The 22216-nt window shown below is 42.0% G+C and overlaps 1 protein-coding gene and 1 long non-coding RNA gene across 5 annotated transcripts in view; one reads left to right on the top strand and one right to left on the bottom strand.

The window, feature by feature from the left end:
• LOC310703232 overlaps nt 1-22216 on the bottom strand; it is a 403937-nt gene that overhangs the window by 249768 nt on the left and 131953 nt on the right. The gene's annotated exons all lie outside the window — the stretch shown is intronic.
• FIGN (fidgetin, microtubule severing factor) overlaps nt 18711-22216 on the top strand; it is a 123103-nt gene continuing 119597 nt past the window's right edge. For both annotated transcript variants that reach the window (XM_083493890.1, XM_083493888.1), the window contains exons 1-2: nt 18711-19478; nt 20364-20564. In XM_083493890.1, coding sequence (XP_083350016.1) covers nt 20540-20564 — 25 coding nt within the window. In that variant the 5' untranslated portion in view covers nt 18711-19478; nt 20364-20539. The remainder of the gene's footprint in view (nt 19479-20363; nt 20565-22216) is intronic.

The raw sequence follows: 22216 nt of genomic DNA, 5'->3' as shown, positions 1-22216 counted from the left end.
TGCAATTATTTATTTTTTAAATGTTCCATCCTCTCCTTTACTCAGCCCGTCAAGTACTTGCTTTGTTGGCAAGGGTGATGCTTTGGGGATACTGCGCATATCTAGCATACATTGTACCAGGGAATCTCATATCTGAGATTTCAGCACCACCCATTGACTGAAAATCCACTAATTTGCTTCATGGTTTTATCATTCTGTCATGGAATTAAATGGAGGTATCTCTTCAGTTGATAGCACCCTTCAGTTGATAGCAGACTGGTAAGAGACCTGTCAAATCAACTCTGTCCATGTGCTTTCCTGAGGAGACAGTGCTAGTCAGGTTCTCGGTCTAGTGGATAATGCTACACACTATCATGGATAGAAGGTAAACATTCTATTCAGGCTTCCCAGTTTTCCGCTTTCTTGATGACACGAGGGTAGCTGGATGCAAGAGGGACATGGCTCCTGCATCTTTTAACAGTTGTTGTGTAACAAGTTACGCCAACTGAAATTCTCTCTACTGCACAACTGTTAAATATACAATAGTCCTGTCATCTTTTGCATCTGGCCAATCTAGATGGAGCCCTTACCATCTCCTTTGAGATTTACCCTATCTCATTAAACACACACACACACACACACACACACACACACTTGCTAGCCCTGCAGATAAAAGACCCAACCTGTTTATAGCTGAATAAAAGAGACTGCAGAAAACAAGCAATGATTACAACGTTTTGATACTAATGCATACATGACTTAAAGTGGGGTCCTCTGGAGAAAAGACACTGAGAATTAAAGCCCCCAAAGCAGCAAGGCAAATGTGGGAGTAAGCTCCTTCCAAGCAAACATATATGCCTATATGCCCTTCTTTGGGGAAAAGCCCCACTACCCTAACGGGAGTTACTTCCAAGGAAACATGCAAGCACAGTGAAGATGATTATGTCCTTGGAACCTGGCATTCTTCTTCTGTTGAACTCAATATTTTTGACAACTTTCAGATAGCTTTAGATAAGGGATTTTTTCTTCTTCTTACCATGCCACAGTCCATGTTTCTTTGTATTTCAGGGAGCCAGCATGGTGTAGTGCAGGGGTCAGCAAACTTTTTCAGCAGGGGGCCGGTCCACTGTCCCTCAGACCTTGTGGGGGGCCAGGCTATATGGGGGGGGGGTGAACCAATTCCTATGCCCCAAAAATAACCCATAGATGCATTTTAAATAAAAGCACACATTCTACTCATGTAAAAACATGCTGATTCCCGGACCGTCCACAGGCCAGATTTAGAAGGCGATTGGGCCGAATCCGGCCCCTGGGCCTTAGTTTGCCTACCCATGGTGTAGTGGTTAATAGCGGTGGTCTCGTAATCTGGTGAACTGGGTTTGCTTCCCCGCTCCTCCACATGCAGCTGCTGGGTGACCTTGGGCTAGTCACACTTCTTTGAAGTCTCTCAGCCTCACTCACCTCACAGAGTGTTTGTTGTGGGGAAGTAAGGAAAAGGAGATTGTTAGCCTCCTTCAGGCTCCTTAAGTGGAGTGAAAGATGGGATATCAAATCCAAACTACTCCTCCTCCTCCTCCTCTTCTTCCTCTTCTTCAGATGTTCTTCTAGCAAGCAAGCTAAGCATGTGTTTTGAGTCACTCTAAATGATAACATACCAGTGGAAAGTTGTCTCTGCTGAGCATGTTACTGGAAATGGCCAGAAAAAATGCTTTTTTGTGGGAGTATGTATTTATATGCACGGAGCAGGGGAGCATGATTTAGCCAAAAAGCTGTAGACCTTGATATAGTAACTGCATGTCCCAGGCTGCACTAAGAACTTGAATGTAACTAATAACCAGGAAATCACCATGCTGAAATGTTCAGTGTGTCATTCTTGTCTCATTTTAGATATCTGGAGTCAACGACAGAAGGCAGCATCCCTTTGGGAAGATGTGCTGCCATGTTACCTTTGTGTTTGAAAGTGATTGACTGCAAGAGTTCAAATAATTTATAATACAGACATTATTGTGAGAGTGTGGCAAGGATTTGCGACTTTCAGTAAATTAGAAACATGGAATCTTGTGAATGATCTTGTGGTTAAAAAAAGAAGAAGAACAGAAAACTCTGCCTTGAGAATACAGGCAGCACTAGTCAAAAGTGTTGTAAGGAATTAAGCCAAACCAGAAAGACAGAAGACCAACCAGATAAAAGACTATGCTATCTCACATCAATTTTCAGAGGATTCTCATAAATCAAACAAAGCTTACCCAAGACTAAGCCGGCACTGGCCACTATTTAAGGTTGAAATAGGCAGCTGTTGCTTAGCTGTTGTAGAATATATGCAATGAAAAATAGGTGTGCTAGATGTTTTATTGGACCTCTTTTGGTGTAAAAAATATGTATGTTTTTGAGTTGTTTGAGTTGTTTTTGAGTTGTACAGAACCCTCCAGTTGTTGAATTAAGAGCTCATATACTGTTACAAATTCCATCCTATGAAATATGTTAACCTTACTATGTTGCATTAATCAGCACAGTTAATGCAAGAGGGCTCTATTATGTCAGAAAGACTGTGTAGCTTTCGATATTTGCAAGTCACAAAATTAGACCGAATTTAAGCATGCAACTTTAAGCATCTCTATGGTGTGAAGTAGCTTGGTATATGTAATGTTCCAGTTTTTGGAAGGAAGGATATGGAAATGGAACCATGCTGTGGGCTCCCTCTTATATGGCCAAGGTCTTCTGGCTTTAGTGAAGCAGAGCTGGAAGAAGACAGGCTGTAGTGGCTTCCACACTGCTAACATCAGGAGAGGGTCTGAGTTATCAGACTTGCTTACATTTTTAAAAACAGACTGACACATAATCTCTTAATGTCCAGATGAACTGGATGCATCTGAACACCTTTTTTCATTTGCAGTCATGTTTTAATATCCTGAGGGGTCTCTTACTGTTAAAAGGGCAACCAGTTATAACAAAGTAGAGAGTAAAAGGATGTAAGTTGTCGAGTTCACTTAAAAACTATCTTGTGGTGCTGTGGTGTTTGATGTATTTCTTTCTCTCTCTTTTTGGTTTTTGTATAATTTTGAATACTGAAAGAGACATTCTTACAAGGGATGCAAAATTACCAAATTTTAATCTTCTTGAAAGCCACAACAAGTGACCATTGACTGGAACGTGAACAGCATTCATTGCAATGCCAAATTTACTTAATATCATTCGTAAATTTGGAACCATCCTTTGGCTATCAGATGATTGCATGTTAAAATACAACACAGCAGCATTTCAAGCATTTATTGAATAAACTGCTTGGGTAACTTTGAAATCCGCACCTGTTTTCTACACACACATCTCTCTCTAACCTACCCCCACCACTACCCACACACATTGCAAAAGTTGCACACTATGTTTTAAAGCAGGCAGGTGTATTTATTATGTAAATTCCTCTGTAGCCATGGCTATTTCAGTGTAATACAAATAACTATTCTGATTTCATGCCCCTAAGGCAAATGCATTTATGAGTAGCTGCAGTGTACTAGCTGAAAGCTCCATTATATATATGCAGTAGATTGCGAGATTTTTAAGCGTCTAAAGCGTGTTTGGCTTGTGGTTCCAATCATTGCAGTGTGCCTGGGAGCAGTGTTACAGATTCTCTATAGAGCGAGCTTATATGACTTATCATTGAATTTCAACTCTTACACAAAATAGAAAGAGAATTTGTCAATAAAACTGCAAGGGAGTGGTAAAGGCCTATATCCTCATCTGAAACAATAGTGGTAGTGTTCATGAGACTGTGTGGTACATGCAGACTTAAGCATCTTATATAATAGTGTCTGATGCCTCTGCAATCCTACCAGTTTATATTTTCCTGAACTAATTTATGTATGTATTTAAGAAATGTAAACCCTGACTCTCAGTCAAATGTTTCCAAGGTTGCTAATAACATATCTAAAAGCAGCAGCATGATAAAATCCACAGAAAAAAATGAAAACAAAGAAAACTAGAAATGTTTTTTTTTAAAAAAGTTTTTCACATTCTTTGCCATTTTGTAGCTTATTTTGGCTTAATAAGCATGGGAGGGAGCGTGTGAAGAACTTCATTTGCCCCACCACAGTTCTTCCTGTCCCCAGTGCTGGCTATTTGCAATGAGAAGAAAGCTCTCATTGGTGTCAAGAGGAGCTTTCCTCCCTGTGAGATTAGCAATTGGATGGGTGATTCTAATCAGGACAACACTGGCGGCAAAAGATTAAGCCCCCTCCCCACTTGCTATGGTCCCAATCTGTCTCAGCACTGTTCTATCCCTGCCCCCCCCCGACACCAGCTATCTGTGAAAGAAAAGCCAGTCAAGCAAGGGAAAACTACGTAACTATACACATTGAGGGTCCCTCCACACAATATTGTTGTCATCCATCTGTCTCAAGAGACAATGGAGTGCTCCTCCAGGAGTGAAGTCAAACCACTGCATTAGCAGCACCAAATTGATGTCCCTGGGGCGCAAGCCTGGAGAGTGTGTATGGAGGTCCTGAGCTGCCCATACAACAATATCCCCCTCTCAGCCCCACTCATGTGGTCCAAAGGAAAGCAGAGCAATACATTTGGCACCAGCTTGGCTGCAGGAGTTGTTGAAAGAAGGTGTCCAAGACACCATTCAACAGCCTTAGGGTACAATACCTTCAGAGTCATTTAAGTCTTGCAGTTTGGTTCTTGTGATTACTTTTGTAATGAGGCAGATGAACTTATGGCAAGCAAACAGATGAAGTCACATTTTGGTGCAGCATATTGATTTAAAATGGCGTCCAGCACTCAACTGTCAACAAAGATCTCCATCTCAGGAACCCTCAAGCCAAGTTTGGTGGTGATATTCTGAGAGGCAGCCAAACTTACAGAGAACAGACAGACAAACTATTTTCCAAAAATATATAGTAGATGTTCTGACCTTTAGTCCCGTTCATTCTTTGTATCCTAGATATCTGTTCAAATCAGTGTATGATTTAGAGGGGACTAGTATAGCTCTTTAATCCTAGATGCAGTGCTTTTTACAGGTATGATAGGTGCCTGGACCCTGAAAAGTATGTACTACTATGCTGGCTCACTTAAACTCATGCCCATCTGCTAGAGTGGCATGATGCCCACCTAGGCACAAGGCAATATTGCAGTTTAAACAGGACACAGTTGCCAAGCACATATAAGTTTATAAGGATGGCTTTCAAAATCCAACATGTGTTACAAGTTGGGTATTTCCCCCCATCCCAATATCCTCCTGAGATACGAACAACCAAATTAAGCTTTATATACACATATTTCATTACCAGAGATCACATCTGCTGGATACCTAGTATAAAATTTGCATGAGGGAATTTGGTTGTTATCCTCAAAATTTGACAGATTTCTTGTAGACTGCTTCTGAGAATAAGGCTGATCATAGCTTCTCTGAAAAATAATAATCATGCCAATACCCCTGAGTTCATCTTATTTTGAAGACTCTCTATTGGCACCACAAAATAAATGATAATTATCTGGCCTTGAGAGACATCTTGTCACTATTGCTTTGGACTAAACAAGCTCTAACACACAATTAAAAGAAAGCCATATGATTGGTGCTAGAAGTGTAAAAGCACATCAGAGGAAAGCACCTTAGTGGCGCCAATATGTGCTGTCATTGTTGAGGAACCAACATTCAACCATAACAGAGAGAGCTGGGGGGGGGGGGGGGGCAAGCGCAGGCCACTGGTAGAGAATACTGTCCAGTGAAGATGTATTCTTAAGGAGAGAAAACACACCAAAACTACTGATACCCCATGGCAGCCTTCCCCAACCAACCTGATGCCCTCCATATGTTGTTTGACTCCAAGTCCCACCATCTCCAACCAAGATGGCCAGCGATCAGGGATGATGGGAGTGGTCCTTCTTCAGCCAACAGATGTGTACAAAAATGTGTATATTAGGATAAAGTGTGCATATAGATGCATATATTTGTGAAAGCATATACAGATATGCGGTATATTAGCAGAAATATCTTGCAAAAATGTGTATATTAGTCAAAACTGTTTGCAAAAATATGTCTGTTGGGGAAAATTCACACTAAAGTGCAAAAAAAAAAAAAATGTCCGAAGCAAGTTTTAAAAATCACAGATGGCAGCAGAAATGTTGAGAACTGAATTTAAGATTGGAAAAATGAGAAAATGAGAGAAATTGAAATCGAGAGATTTGCCCATACACCTAGTGGTGGATCAGGACCAGCTATGCCACATTGTTTCATGCAAAACAGAAGAGGGAACGGACTGCTAATGAGAAGCTCAGCTGGAGCCGATTATAAAACCAAGAGCAGTGAGGGGATATCTACCTAAGCATCAGCCAATAGGAAATGCAGGTGTTCTTAGGCTACAGTCCTATGTCCGATTGGAATATTTATTTATTTACTAGTCCTATTTAGTCATCCTAATTCCAAATGCTGTTACCTGAAGGAGTGTGGGGTTGAGCATCCCAGCTCCACCCCATGCCCCCATAACTGCCCTTATTGTCCTCCTTCAGTTGCAGGCAAGCATTTGTAGTGGGGAGCCAGCCTACTCATGTAGGCTCCCTGTGTGATTTTAAACCCTGAAATTAATTAATCAATCAATCAATTAATTATTTTTTCTTAATATTTATAGGCTGCCTTCCTGAGGACAATCCACTGAAGGCAGCTCCCGTAATAAAAATTCAATACGGTATCGACAATACAATATATAGAAGCATTTAATACGACAATATCTCCTAAGTTACTAAGCTGGCAGTAACAACAACATGAAAAGCCACACCCAGTCAAAGATATGAGACATAATCTGCCAGCAGAGCAATGTAAAGAAGAAAATTTGGAGGATGTTCATGTTGATGTGGCTCCATGCAAGCCTTCAACTGGCTCAGGCCCAAATTGTTTATGGCTTTATATATTTAAAAAACAGCACTTTGAAGTGGGGTCAAAACCACACTGGCATCCAGGACTCTGGTGGCCACATTTTGAACCAGCTGACCTTTCTGAGCCATTTTCAGTGGTCAACGTTTTGTATAATTAAATCATGGGTTAGTGTGGCCTGGTCATGAGCAACCTCCATGAGCAGAGTAGGTGTTCAACTTCAAAAGCAATCCAACTCTTGGGAAAGCGATAGGGTCTGTAATGTGGGGAAAGAGCTAGCATACTTGTCCCCCTTCACTCTGCTAAAGATATGCCTGCATAGGCCTATTGTGCTGCACACACTATTCTTTTTGCAGCAACTTTCGGGGGGTGGGGGAAATAACAATTCCATGGTCAAGGAAGTAATTCATTTTGTTTTATTTCTGTAAATGAAGATGCAAAATAAACTGCAGGACACGCATAGTGTGAATTTAATCTAATTCCTTTTCATCTGCAGACCTGGTCTCACCAGAAATAATTACTCTGGTTGTGACACATTTCTTTACCTAACTGGGGTAAAGTGCCATTCTTCATGTAGGCTACTCACAGCAGAACCCAAAACAGTGGACCTGTATGAATGATATTGCTCCATTCAACACGAGCACCAGGTCACTAGCTAATGGGTGACTTGGCGGGAATCCAGAATCATGAAATCCTGCACTGGAGCTCTTCTCCACTAGTTACAACTGTGAAGTATGGTGGAACAGAAGCCTAATCAGATAGCAGGAAGGAAAAAAAAGATGAGTTGGGGGATGAAAGAGAGAGAGAGAAAGAAATAGGAAATTATTCTGTTTTAAAAGATGGCATTTGGTGTTTTCAAAGTATTAACTTCCTTCTTTCTTTTTTTGCTTTGTGACAAATGAATGTAAAAATGCTCGTGCCTTGTGGCCTAAAGGACAACACAGTAGGATCAATGTTCGCTTTGTACTCTATGAAGCTTGAGATTAAAGTCTCTACTGATAAACTGAACATTCTTTAAAACTGACCAGAAGCAAACATTGTCTGTTTGCTGCTACTTTATTACAAAGATACCACTGAGAATAGTGAAGAATACTGTTTGATCTTTAACAGGTTGACCAAATGATTGCAGCAGTCAGCTGTGGTACATGAGATGCTTTCTGCAAATTATTGTTTCTGGTTATAAACCTTTATCATAATATCTCAGAATGAATTATGTATGTATTTCATGTTTTCTCTTCTCCTATCAGCCTTGATGTTCTCATTTCAAGTTTCACCCTAGCCTCCTAATAATGCAATATTGAGGCCATTCAGACACTAATTATGCCTCTATGGCTTTCTTGAAATGACTAAATCAGCATCACTTCTATAATTATCATTAGCAACTTTGTATCAGTGGCTTGCATTACACAAGAAGCTCCGCATTAAATGAGTTATGAATATATATACATTTATAGCAATGAATCTACATTCTATACCTATCTCTTCCACTCTCTGTTTATTTATGCACTCGTGTAGTGCTATGTATATACACACACATCCTTAATGTTGCTATGTGATGCTTTTTGCATGCAATTATATACTTGCAAATATACGCAACTGGATACTGAGATGTTTTAACATAATGATTCAGGACAATATGCCAATGTGCTGTTGTTGGATATGGCATGTAGCTCAAAATATCCTGAGAAATCAAGACCAATTATGATATTTGATGACTTCCTGATCTCTCATGTTTAACTAAAAATAAAGCAAGAGTGATTGGAAGGCAGGACAAAGTAGCCAATGCAAGCAATTGCATTGTTCCTCTGCAGTCTTTTGTCCTGAAAACAAACTGAGATACACATACAAAAGGACTATGCTTTTTTATGTGGCTATTCCATGTTTATCCTGTTTCAGGCTTGTATTCTCAGAATATAATTAGGCACGTTTTCTGGAATATTTAAAGGTGGGGGAAGCTCAGAATTCAGAAACCATTCAGACTAGGCTCTAAAGTGATGATTGCAATGTAAGAAAATCTAAATATTAATATCAGTGAAAGCTTCACTCCCAGTATCAACAGTTAGGGAGGGGGGTGTCATTGACACTGGTGTGGGGAGAAATGGTTCAAACACTGCTTGTTGTGCATCACAATCACAATCCTGATCCTGAATTTTGTTTTCAATTGAATTATTTATTTATTGTCTATGGCCAAAGAATTTGGCTTTTTAATGAGTAGTCTTTAAGGACTAGCCTCACCACTCCAAGCAGTTAGTCCACAGTCTCAGGGGAAACAAGTTGAAAGTTGTCTGGCCTAGCAGTGCTCAATGGTATCCGAGGTCCCCTCATTCTCTGACTCTGCCACAACAGTGTCAAGGTCAGCATGGATGCAATAGGGGAGTGCTTGGCAAATTGGTAACAGCAGCTCCTTGAGGGTTCTAGATGTGGCTGCTTCGCCACTTTAGCATTAAAATGCTAATAAAAACAAAAAGATCACCCATAGGGTTGGATTCACAAAAAAACATTAATTTATTTTGCTGCCTAACCATAATTTATTTTCAAATTTCTGCACCTTTGTATCTTTCCCCAGTAACAATGTGTGTTTAAAAAAAAAAACTTGTAATGGGCTCTCTTGTATTTTATGACCTATATTATTACTCTCTGGGTAGCAAAATGATGGTGCCAAACTAATTATTGCTTTGTCTAATTTTAAATCCAGGTCTAGGGAGATTAACAACTTGCACATTAATTCAAGCATCAACAGACTACATAACATAATGCAGATTCAAGGGAATTAAGGAGCCTGTTCTGAAAAACCTTTATACACTTTGGGCCTGAACCTAAGCTGGTGTAAAGTATTTTCATGATGGCGTTTTACTTTGGAGGCAAGGGGATCTGTATTTGCTGATGAGTTGACCTCTTCACTTTGTTTTTTTTAAAATACTCTTGGCCATAACCCAACACAGAGTTAATGAAATTAATAGGTTGTATCCATTGGTGGCTTTGCTGCACCAGAAAGCACTTTATTCCTGAAAGTCAGAGTACCTCATTTTTGCTGATTCCTCCTACCTACTAGACAGCTATATGAAGCAGATCATGCCCCCCCCCCCTTTGGCTCTGGCTTCAGCAAACATTGGTTGCTACTATGCCTGGTACCAGCTGCCACACCCAACTGTTTTTTTCCTGTGAGTCATAGGGGAAAGGTTCCCTACCCCTTTCTAAAGCACAAAGCTAAACCTAGATTCAGACATAATGAGTAATGAGTGGTTTTTAAAAGATGCAAACTCTTTTGATCTTCTTGCAACCACTCCAGGGAAGAAATAATAGGGGAAAGCACACAAGTCCGAGGCTCATTCACATAATGTGAAGCGATAGCTTACTGTTACATCCAAACTGTGGTCACTGTATGACCAAATCTTCTCTCCCAAGCAAAATGGGCACTTGCTCACACCCTGAGATATGTAGAAAATATTTGTGATTGTGGTGGTCTGTTTACCTGACTCATATGCAGTAGGAAAACCTCTGATTATATTATTATATATAACTTTACAGTTATTTTCATTTGCTGTGGAATTGAATCTGGGGTTTCTGCTGTTTTCCTTTAAAATATAAAAATGTATACTGGCAGGTCTCTAAGACCTTCCTGTAAAGCCCGCTCAGTAGACTTAAAAATAATAATAATCGTGATTTCCCACTATTGTTCTTTTCACAAAGAAAATCTATGGACTGTATGAATAGTATGCTAAATATTTTATTGACAAAACTGTTCCTAAAAGTGTGTACAAAGGCTTCAGACACCACAAAGGGAAAGGGGTTGCTGCAGTGATTTTGAAATCACCTTCGCATGTATGGTACATGGGTTGCTGAAGGACCAGTTTGACCCCCTTGATACTACTGAATATTACTTTGACTCATCTCTTAATTCTGATTATGTGGTGCAGTTGTATCAATCTGAGGTCAAGGGCCTGAATAAATTCTTTTGTGAGGGACTATTAGCAGGTCTATTAGAATTGAAAAGACCCATGCATCTAAATGGTCTTATGAGAATAGAATTACAAATGATGAGTTTTTAAATAAATTGTCATTTCATGGAAACTTATTAGAGAACTTATTGTATTGTTAATGCACAATATTGTTAAGTGATGCCGTCCATTTGTAGAGTAATAGTATAAAGGGGTTGAGAAACAGTTTTATTGATGTAGTTTTTGCTTTGATTCCATTTGTTGCATTTTACTGTAGATTGTTGGAGAAAGTTGAAGTCTTTATACCTTACATTTAAAAATATTTCTTCTTGAGGCTGCAATCCTATATATACTACTCTGGGAGCAAGCCCCATGGAACTCAATGAGACTTACTTTTGAGTAGATGTGTATAGGAGTGCAGCCTCAATCTCCTTCCTATAAAATCTTTCTTTCTTTCTTTCTTTCTTTCTTTCTTTCTTTCTTTCTTTCTTTCTTTCTTTCTTTTATACCCTTTTATAATTTATGAAGCAGAAATGATAAAATTAATGTATACTTTAGTCAAAACCCTCCCAGAGCAGCTTACAAAAATCAGTTTCAAGGCAGTTCTTGCCTTCAAGCTTGTAGTCTAAAAAGACCTCACACATAAGGAAAAGGGAATGTGAGAGAGGAGGCAGAATCAAGCTCAAGTTCTTGAAGTGACCATTCTTCTAATGCAGATGTGTCTATGCAGATTTCTGGCTGGCTGATATAAACAACGCCTCCTGATAGAGGTTCTGTCTCTCTTGTCCTTGATAAAAACCAGTTCCTCCCTGGAAGTACTCTCCATCCAACACCAGATCTAGGAACAGAGCAGGTGACAATGTCTTGGCCAGGAGAACAGGGTTGCTCCCACCACACAGTTCTTCTCTCAGACAGCCATTGTCATGGTAGTTGCAATCCTCACAGAAGGGCACCTGATGGAGCGATCCTCCTTTCATGCTGATGTTAGTGGTGATTTAAGCACTCTGGGGCAAAATACATAACATCAGCAGGACTAGTGTCTCATCCATACTTGGAACGCAGTCAGCAGACATGCCTAGAATTGTATTCTTGCTTGGCACTGGGCCTAACTTCCAAGTAAAAGCACATAGGCTGTGAGCCTTGCAACAAATCTTTATAGTAGGCCAATATAGTAGACCTCAAATTACTTTGGTGCTGAGGGCTGATGCTAACAGGTTCACCTAAGGTTCCCCAAGTGCATGGTTGAGGTGAGATCCAAACTGATTCATCTCACAGCTCATTCCTCCAACACACTGCACTAGCTCTCATAGAGCTGTCAAAATGTCCACAGGTTATGGTGACATCTCTTTATATAGCAAGAAAAACAGAATGTGTGCATGTGTGCACGCACAAAAGGTTTATTTTACATGAACAGGAATTCTTCTTCTTCTTTTTTACAAATGGCACACATGCCAGAAGGTAGTGGCACAGGAAGCAAGGAAAATATGGAACTTTGTTCCATAATTAATTTTATCTAAGAATATAGTTTATGAAGCACCTGCCCTATTAGAATGATCTGAATGGTCTTTGGAGATATTTAAATCTCTAGTCCCATCTTGGAACAACTAAGTGAACCAGCTGTTATAAATTGAAACCATTTACTGTTTGTGGATTGGTCCTTCTGCATACAAACGATAGTGCTGGGGAAGAAGAGAGCTATCTTTAGTGCTTGAGCATCCCTATGTGAAACACCTAACACAGCCTTCGCCAAGCTGGTGCTCTCCAGACGTTTGGTACTCCAACTCCCCATGCTGGCTGGACACCGTGAAGGCTGATCTAACACATTATTAGAGTGGCTGGGACAACCCAGTGAGATGGGCGGTGTACAAATGATAAAATTCTTCTTCCTTTCAGTTCTGACAACATAGATGTATGTCAGGGACTGGCCGGACAAAGAGGTGTGGTGGGAGGCACCAACTGGGGAGCCTCCAATGGAAACCTCAGAGAAGGAAGGTTCAGAGCCAGGGGATTTGTGGTAGGACACCAAGGAGAGGTCAGAGAGAAAAGATTGGAAGGTGGTGCTGGATGCTGAAGGGGCAACAGGGTTTAGTGAGCAGGACGAGCCTGTGAAAAGCAGTTCAGACTCCGAGGCCAAAGCAGAGGGGGAGGGGTATCAAGAGATTGCTGAAGAATCCAGGGAGTCTCCCTCTCCTGCTGTTGCAAGCTCCCCTCCTCCCTGGTCTCTGAGAACTTGCAAAGTAATGAGAAGATCAGAACAGAGATCAGAGGTGCACAGACACAGTTTGAGACTGCTTGGGAACCATCCAGGAGAAAAGGAGCTTTAGAGAGGATGAAAGGAAGGGACCTTCAGTCCTGGCAACTGCTTCATAGGGGCAAGGCCATGTTGCTGAGACCACAAAGCCAAGTTGTATGTCCATTTCCTTGCAGAAAGAGTTAACTGATAACTGATATCTACTTATTTTATTGCTGACCTGTGTCTGATTCCAGCCCTGACCATCTATGTGACAGTAGCAGGGTGGTCTCTCAGCATCTTCAGACAGGGCTAGAAAAGACCCCTGTGTGAAACCCTGGGCGTTCAGAGTCAAGGATATACCTGTGGGTTTAGGGTGGTATATAAATTCAATCTATCTATCCATCTATCTACAAATAAATAAAAGGATTAGGAACCTGTGGCCCTCCAGATGTTGTTGGATTCCAGTTCTCAATCCTCCAGTCAGAATGTCCATTGATCAGGGATGATGGGAGCTGCAGTCCAGCACCATATTGAATGCCACAGGTTATCTCTGTGTTAGAGACAATACCGAGCTTCTCTGAGCAATAAGACAGCTGCTTATGTTCCTGTGGAAATGTCTTTATTTGTTTATAGCATTTGTGTCCGAATTCTACAAGTTTGAGCTCACAACAATAATCTATAATAAAATAAAACAACATCCTCATGTAAAAATGGCAACACTAAAATTAAAAGCACAGGACATTGAACTCAGATTATATCAGATAGGCATACAATATTTGTTTACTGACCAAAGGTCTTCCCAAACAGATATGTCTCATTTATTTATTTAGAAGATTTCTATTCAGTCCTTCACTAAAAACTCCCAGTGTGAGAAAATAAAATAAAAGAAGTGGCCATTAAAACAAAACTAAGCCATTAAATTCAAAAGAACGGATAAAAACACAGTCAAGGGAACTTACGCTATATGCTGAAATGCCTGCACAATTTTTTTTAAGCCTTCACGTGGTGCCAAAACAAAACATCAAAGAGGCCTCCAGGTAAACCTCTCTGCAAAGAGCATTCTACAGATGGAGTGCCATGACCAAAAAGGCTGCCTGTCTGGTCACTGGCCCCCTAATTGCTAGGAGGGATGAATTCAACCAAACATTGTGGGATATTATCCCACAGCCTTGGAGCTACGGCAACAAATGCCTTGCTTCCTGTTGATGCCATGTTCACTTCATGCAATAAAGGTCATAGGAGAAGGAGTCTTGAATGGTAATAGGGGAGAGATACATATAGAGAGAGGGCTGACCCCTGAAGTTTGTAGGCTGTCCCTGGCCATTAGTACAGGTGTCAAATTCAGATCTGATGTTCTCTTCCCCCACCCTTTCTTTCCCGTGGCCCTTCCACAAATACACAACCAGTGCCATCAGAGCTGACAGCACTGATCATTCATTTGAGGAGGATGTACAAGAAAAGCAGCAGGTGCTTGCTTGGCCTTCTTGCTTGGCAGGAAGAAGATATCAACATCCCTGAACTGGAGCTATTTTCTCCATAGAGGAAAATTGGGCTTCCCTAAGACAAGGTAAGGATGTGGGAAAGTCTTCTCCAACCTGGTGCCTTCCAGTTTCTTGGACTACAACTCCCATGGATGCAGCTGAGTTGTAATCCAAAGTGTCTGGAGGGCAATTTAAATCTATATGGAAATATGTGCAGCCAGGGGGCTCAAGGTCAGGCAACCCACAAGGCATGAGGGGCTGATATCAGAAGGAAATATCCCTTTCCCACTATGAGCATGCAGGAATTGTTTCTCCTAATGCAGAGAACGATTTATTTACTTATTTGATTTCTTACTCATCCTTTACCACAAGGTCCCAGGAAGGATTAAAAACCCAAACATTGCACATATTTCCATACAGATTTAAAGCTGTAAAAGTTTACATATAGAATAGAATAGAATAGAATAGATTCTTTATTGTCATTACACAAGTGCAACATTGCACAAAGTGCAACGAAATTGGATGCCATCCCTTAAAACAACAAAAGCAAAACAACAACAACAACCAAACAAACCACATTCCAGCCACACCCACACCACACCCATCAAACTCCCAGGTCACACTATCGAGTTACAGCATTCAAAAAGGCCACAGCTCTTGGATAGAAACTGTTTTTCAGTCTATTTGTCTTTGACTTGATGTTTCTATATCTCCTGCCCGAAGGCAGTAGTGCAAACAGACCGTGTCCCGGGTGAGATGAATCCTGCAGGATGTTGTTTGCTTTCCTAAGGCAACGGGAACCGTACAGTTCTTCCAAAGATGGGAGAGGATGACCAATAATCCTTTGGGCTGTGGTTATGACCTTCTGGAGCACCTTCCTCTCCCTAGCTGTACAACTGGAGAACCAAGCACAAATACAGTATGTAAGAATGCTCTCTATGGAGCCTCGGTAGAAGGACACCAGCAGTCTCTCACTCAGATTGTTCTTCTTTAAAAGTCTGAGGAAATAAATTCTCTGCTGGGCCTTCTTCACCAGAGCAGTGGTATGTGCGCTCCAAGTCATGCCCTGATCGATAGCTACTCCCAAAAACCTGAATTCCGCCACCCTATCCACCCGTTCCCCGTTGATATACAAGGGCTGAATGTCCGCCTTTTTTTTTCTGTAATCCACCACCAATTCCTTGGTCTTAGCCGTATTAAGAGCCAGATTGTTCTCTCCACACCAAACACAGAGCCGCTCCACCTCGTCCCGATAGGCGGACTCATCCCCTCCTGAAATGAGCCCTACCACCGTAGTGTCATCAGCAAACTTGATGATTTTGTTGCTGGAATAGATGGAATATATTATGAGAAATAATTTAATAATCTAATAGGATCTACTCTGGAAGGGACCAACATGGACTGTGTATTATTTGTGTATTATATATAGCATGCAAGGGAAGGAGAGGCTTGTGAAAGGAAGCATATGAATATAAATTGCACCTAACTGAAAACTATAGTTAACTGATGGGCATGCAAGTTAATAATATACACTAATGTATATTGGGACACAGTTGCCGGTAAGTGTGCATGGTACTTGGACTTTCATCTGAGTTAAATTTAGACTTTTATCTGAGCAAACATGCACATGCTTGGGCTGTATGGTTGGTGAAGTGTAGTTAAAGAAACAGCTTGGCAATCCTGCAGGAGAAAACAACCCCATACACATAAAATTGGAGCAATGTGAACAATTATATGCAGATGAGTAAGACATAATGGATTGACAAGTCCCACATTAAGGCTGCAATTCCGTACTCACACGGGTGAGATGAAGTCCTGCTGAACTCAGTGGGATATACCTCTCAGGAGATATGTTTAGGACTGCACTGTTAACTACCTCTAGCAGCACAAAGACAAGCTCCATGGGATGTTTATTTTTATACTGAACAGAAGACTATTCCACACTACTTTCTATGACAGTCCTTTTCATAGAGCTGGGAATTTGCCATTCTGGCATGCAAAATGTCCCATTGAGTCTTCTGGCACTTGAATACACATTAAGGAGATGTTTGAGTTGCTCTACCTTCTCACCTTCTGGCTGCTTTGCAAGTACACTGGCATTAACCTGAAGAAAATCCAAAAGTTTACCATCGTATGCCCAGTTCCTGGGGCGGAGGCTCTACAGAAATCACTGGGGCTTATTCTCTGTGTACACAGAGGTGAGTCTCAAGGTACTAGTGCAGAATATAAATGATAAAAGGGAAACATAGGATAAAATGCCACTCCCTGTGTTAGATCCTCTGTCTGGGCTTTTAACTTGCATATGCAATGTGGCAACATAATTCTTCCCTCCGAAAATGGACTGTGAGAAAGTATTCATTGCATCCAACATAATAAGGTAAGGAAGGGTATGAAAAGCCCGAGATGAACACCAGCTTGCCATTAAGGGGGGGGGGGGAATTTGTCGCAGATTGAGAGATGTAGCTTCTGATTAAGGCACTGAAAGTGACAAGTGGATTTTGCTCGAAGACAAAAGACCATTGGTGGGTCCCTGCAGCAAAGCATTTGAGAATAGATTCCATCAAAAAGGTTCTAACTCTAAGGTTTGGATTTGTCTGTGCATGTTCCTCACACAACAACAATTAAACTAACTAACTAACTAACCAACCAACAGGCAAGTGATTATTTGTATGTGAGGTACAACAAAGGCACTTCTAACAACACAAACTGAACTATCATATCGCTACACATCACTGCAAATGCAGCAAAAGTCAATGGAGTTCACATAATCAACTATGAATCATTCAGTTGTAAAGAGATATCAAATCATAAGCAAACATGTATTTGTTGATATCAAAGCACAAGCACGAAGCCATCCATACCTCTTAAGAAGGTGCGGTGGCCATCTGATCCTAAACACTTAATCCCTGAAGCTGCTGGGCATGTTCCCTGAGCTGTAAGTAGCAAGGGATTTGCAAGGAGCCACTCTGATGGCTAGATTCTTTCTAATCAACTTTCACAGCTCAAATTATGGGGTATTTCACTAATAGGAGATAAAGGAGAGATGGGACTTGCTGTATAAAAATTGATTCTAGAGACTTATCTCTGTTCAGTCTGGGCTCAAATTAACTCTTGGAGATTATACTAAAAATTAGTATTAGCGATGCCCATTTTACAGGTGAAGAAACTGACACTTGCAAATGATAACACAGAGGATCACAAGAGGTACAGCCAAACCCTTCGCATGTTTACAACTATCACTATGCAAACTAGACTCACTTCCAAGCAAGCCTGTTTAATCACATCACACCTCAAAGTATTTTTACTCAGAACTAATTCAAGTATTTCAACAGGACTTGGTCCTTGGCAATTTAGGATTGCAGCCTTTGTATATTTTGTCTTCCCACTCCCATGTATCCTGGGGGAGATTCCTGGTGTACTCAGCACCTCACCTCAGATGGTGCTGCCAGTTTGGATCCACAGGGAAGTCCTTTTAAACAGAGAGCAATTCAGTAGAACTTCCAAGAAAGCATGCCTAAGATTGCAGCCCCACAGCACTATCCTAGTACAGTAAACAGAAACACTCTGAAGAGTTTAACGGGATATTACATCTGTATCCACTGCAGAGATTTACTAAGAAATAAAGCCCCGACTGAATTCACTGGTTCCCATTCCGAAAGAAGTGCGGCTTTATTTTGCGAACACTCTCTTCAACCCAGCGGAAAATTTCTTTGTGAGGAAAGAACTTGTGCAGGACGGTGCCGTGAAACGTCATTAGGAGCAAGTGATAGCAGGGGATCCTGCACGCAAAGGAACTTCCAAATGGGGACAGCGGGAATAAATTGCAACTGTTAGGGGGGAAAGTGTAATGTCTCCGGTCGTTTTTTCGCCCCCCCCCCCCATGCTGCTGCTATCCTGCATCATTCAGGTTGCGATCCCCTTTGCCGCACACAGTTTCTTACCCGGAGGGGGGGGGTTGCGGAAAGCTCCATAAGCATACAGTGCAACTTTACTCTTTACCCGCGAGCAAGCACACAGAGCAGGATCGGGCTCCCCCCCCCCCTTTCCCGGTCTCTTTCTTGCTTCAACTGCTCTCGGCTGTTGCCGCCGCGCGGCATCCCAAAGTCTAGGGACCTGAGTCGATGGCGAGCGGGCTGCACAGAGGCATTACTGCCACTGAGCTGCGGTAGGGCCTGGAGCTGGAGGCGCCGCCGCCGCTGTTGCTTATTGCGAGGTGGGGACCGGGCGGTGGGGGGGGAGGCAGAGACGCTCGCCGCCGCTGCTGTGGGGGGGTTGGGGGGGATGGGACGGGCTATGGCGCTTTCCCGGCTGCAGGGAAAGTGCCCGAGCTGGGAGAAGTGTTTCTCTTGCTGCAAGAGGCGGAGGCGAGATTGGGAGCAGGGATCCCAACTCCCCAAGTTCCCGATTCGCCTTTTGGCGGCAGCGGGAGGGGCGGGAGAGCTTCCTGGCTGCTCTGCCATGACCTCCCGGCCACCTCCAGGCAGTCTTTGCAGGCTTCCTTGCAAGCGACAGCCCCTACCATGTAACCTGACCTGTGCAGCCAGGGGCCTGGTGGTGGTGGTGCGGCGGCGGCGGCAGTAGCGCGCGGCCATTGAGCTTCCTCTCCTCCTCTTCTTGCCCATGAATCTGGTGCGTCTCTCTCTCTCCCTCCCAATATCCCCCCCCCCTTCTTCTTCTTCTTCTCTCTCTCTCTCTCTCTCTTTTTTGAAAACTGATCTTTGGCTCCGAGTGTGAAAGTGATTTGAATTTGGCTCGGCGGCGCTCTGCGCAGGCGTTCAGCTGCTGGCATGCTGGCTCTTTGCGAAGCAGCTGTTTTGGGTTTGAAATTCCAACATGGCAGAGGCTGCAGTCAGTCTTCCCTTCAAAAACTTGGAATGATTTCAAATCATAGGCACCTTCACTTAACCCGAGCCCCCATTCATCAGCGAACAGATAGGATCGATGCTGCTGTAACCTACCGGGCTTCTCTACCAAACCTCCAGGTAAGATCTCCCATCGCCTTTCGTCTCTCTTCATCCTCCCCCCCCCTCCCGCCCGCTCTGTTTAAAATTTTATATAATTTTAAATATATCCCAGGCGGCTACGGGCGCTTTAAATTTTCTGCGTGTGCCTTTTAAATATTAAATCTAAGCCATAATGCTTTAAATCTATATTTAAATATAGGACATGCTCCAGACTGGTTTATTCTTTTCTCTTTTTTTCCCCCGTTCCGTTTTTCTCATCTAAGCGCAGCGTGGAAAGTAAAGAGATAGCATCGCGGTGGATGGTTCCCCCCCCCCCTTCCTTGATCGTTGCTAACAATAGTCAGGAGCCCAAGAGTTCGCGATTGCGAGATTTAGAGCTTCCCCCTCCACCCCACCCCGCCGTCAAATCCACTTTCGCTTAAGTGGGTCTTTTATTTTTTCAAATTGGAGTCCAAGCAGGAACGCGCGGATAAGATGCGACTTAGGTGTATTGGGGGAACGAACTTTTAAGCAAATTAGTGCGAATGAGGATCGGCGGAAGGGGAAAGTTAGGGTTAAATTGCCGTGTTTTAGTTCAGGGTGGGGGGGGGCGTGAATATGTCAAGAGAAGCTGATGCAGTAAAATGTAAGCACATCATCGTGGAGGGAGGGGGGACAGCACGGTGGGCGTATTGTTGGCTTGGAACGGAGAGAAAGATGTATAATTTAATGGTATATACAATCCACTGATCCTATTACTATTCTCCCTGGAGCTCTTGTTAGTTTCAATGGGAGTGAGTGAAATTGACATGGACTTGTATTCGTGGTCATGTGCTCTTCTCCCCCCCCCCTTTCTTTCTTCTCTTGTGATCTGAGATCCCCTTTTTGTTGATGTTGCTTTCCCACTTAATTATATGCATGTAGGTTAAATGAATACCTGACGAAAGGGCCCACGTTTCAAGGCAGTGACATTTGATAGCTGAGAGGAAAAGTGGCTTTAATGAAAAGCAACCTTTGGAATTCCTGCTTGTGAGGAGGAGAAGAAGAAGAGGAAGAGGGGAAAAAAATCCAATTCAGCTTTTTTGTGCTGCCAGCAAGAAATGATCAGTAGCACCAGTGTTTATGGTATGTCTGCTTTTGGGATCTATGTCTTTCTATTTCTTTCTTTCTCTCTTTCTTTGCATCTAGATAAATTTTTAAAGCGCATGATGAAAAAAATATCTGAGGACTTTGCATGTGGATATGGCTAGAGATAAATGATGTTAATGGTAAAGCTTCAAGTGTGTAAATAAGCAGTTTTTGTGTGTTATCATTTTGTTTCTGATTTCTGCTTTGATTGTAGTGTTACTTTTGTTCTCAGTTGCAATGCTAAAGTTGCATGTTACCAAAAGTGAACTGTGTACACTCAAATACTATGTAAATTAGTAAACTCACTGACTGTAAAAAGGGGAGGGGGGAAACCCTGAACATATCTATGCCTACACTCACAGCAAATGTTTCCTTTTTAATTTTAAAGTAATAGTTATTGTTTCTTTACTCTATACTACCGTTATATCTTTCCTCCCTCTACTTTTTTGTAGGTTTTAGATCAGGATAGGAAAATAAGATGATTCATAGGTGCACAATAACCAATTCTTCTGCCTCCCTCCTCCAGTTTTAATAGCGACCTGTGTATTTTCTGTCCTTTTTTCCATATAGCTGCTTGTCATTGCAACATACTTTTAAATGATTGTAAGAGGCCACATTCTACAAAACACCTTTAAAAAAATAGGCCTGGAGGGATCTGATGAAATAGGGCAGGGAGGATTTCATATTGCAGTTTACAAAAGTCCAGTTACAGAAGCTTAGAGAAAGTATAACAGCAGATTTTGTTCTGCGCACAAATTTGTGGGGTGACAGAATTTGTGGGGTGACAGAAGGACAGCGAATTGTCTCACTTTTACTAGTCTGTGGGAGAAGCAAATAAGGACAGAGCAAAACCTCATGGTCAGCTTAAGTACGTGACCACTGATCTTTCCTAACAAACCTGAATCCAAAGCAAAGATTGAGTGCCAAATGTCCACTCCTAGGCTGATGCTAGTAGGTGCCTATATCTCTCCAAAGTAACCCTGAGCCGCTGTTACAATAGGGATGATTATCTGATTATTATTATTTATTTATTTTGCATTTGGAACTTGTTGACTTTAAGGCGATCAATACAGCAACTGTTTATTTTAGATGCACATAATTTGCCCTGAGACATGTTTTTAAGGGGGAGGGGGGAGAGAGCAGGAAGACACGGCTTTCTCTTTCTCTTCTCTCCCTGCCCCCCCCCCCCGCTTTTATTTCCTAGAGCTGTTGGAGCGAATGTGATTGCCAGATGGGAGATTTCCCTCTGTGATGTTAAAGCTGTAATATATATTCACAGCAGATTGGACCTGCTGCTTGTGATGAGGATATTACATTTATAAATTTTAAATCGGGAATTGGATAGTGTGCTGAGGGCTGAAATTGGATGGGGTGGATGGTGGCCACTGTTTAAATGCAATTCCTGGATGATGATGATGATGATAATTCTAATAGTAGTAATACACAGTAATCATGGTTGGGTGACATTGCTTTGTATATTGTATGGCACTTGTGCACTTTATTCTCTCCCCCCCCAACCCCTCTGGGTCTGCCCTCTTCTCCTTCTCTCCACCCCCACCTCTACTTCTCAATTTCCTAGTAGAATATCTTGACCAGCAGAGTGATTTTGAAAGCGGCCGAGTTTTCGGGGAGGGGTGAAGAGGATGAGA

The sequence above is a fragment of the Podarcis liolepis genome, assembly GCF_965112155.1.
Source record: "Podarcis liolepis genome assembly, chromosome: 1".
In the NCBI taxonomy this organism is placed as follows: domain Eukaryota; kingdom Metazoa; phylum Chordata; class Lepidosauria; order Squamata; family Lacertidae; genus Podarcis; species Podarcis liolepis.
The sequence above is the reverse complement of the archived record's forward strand: the minus strand, read 5'-3'. Positions and strand labels throughout refer to the sequence as shown.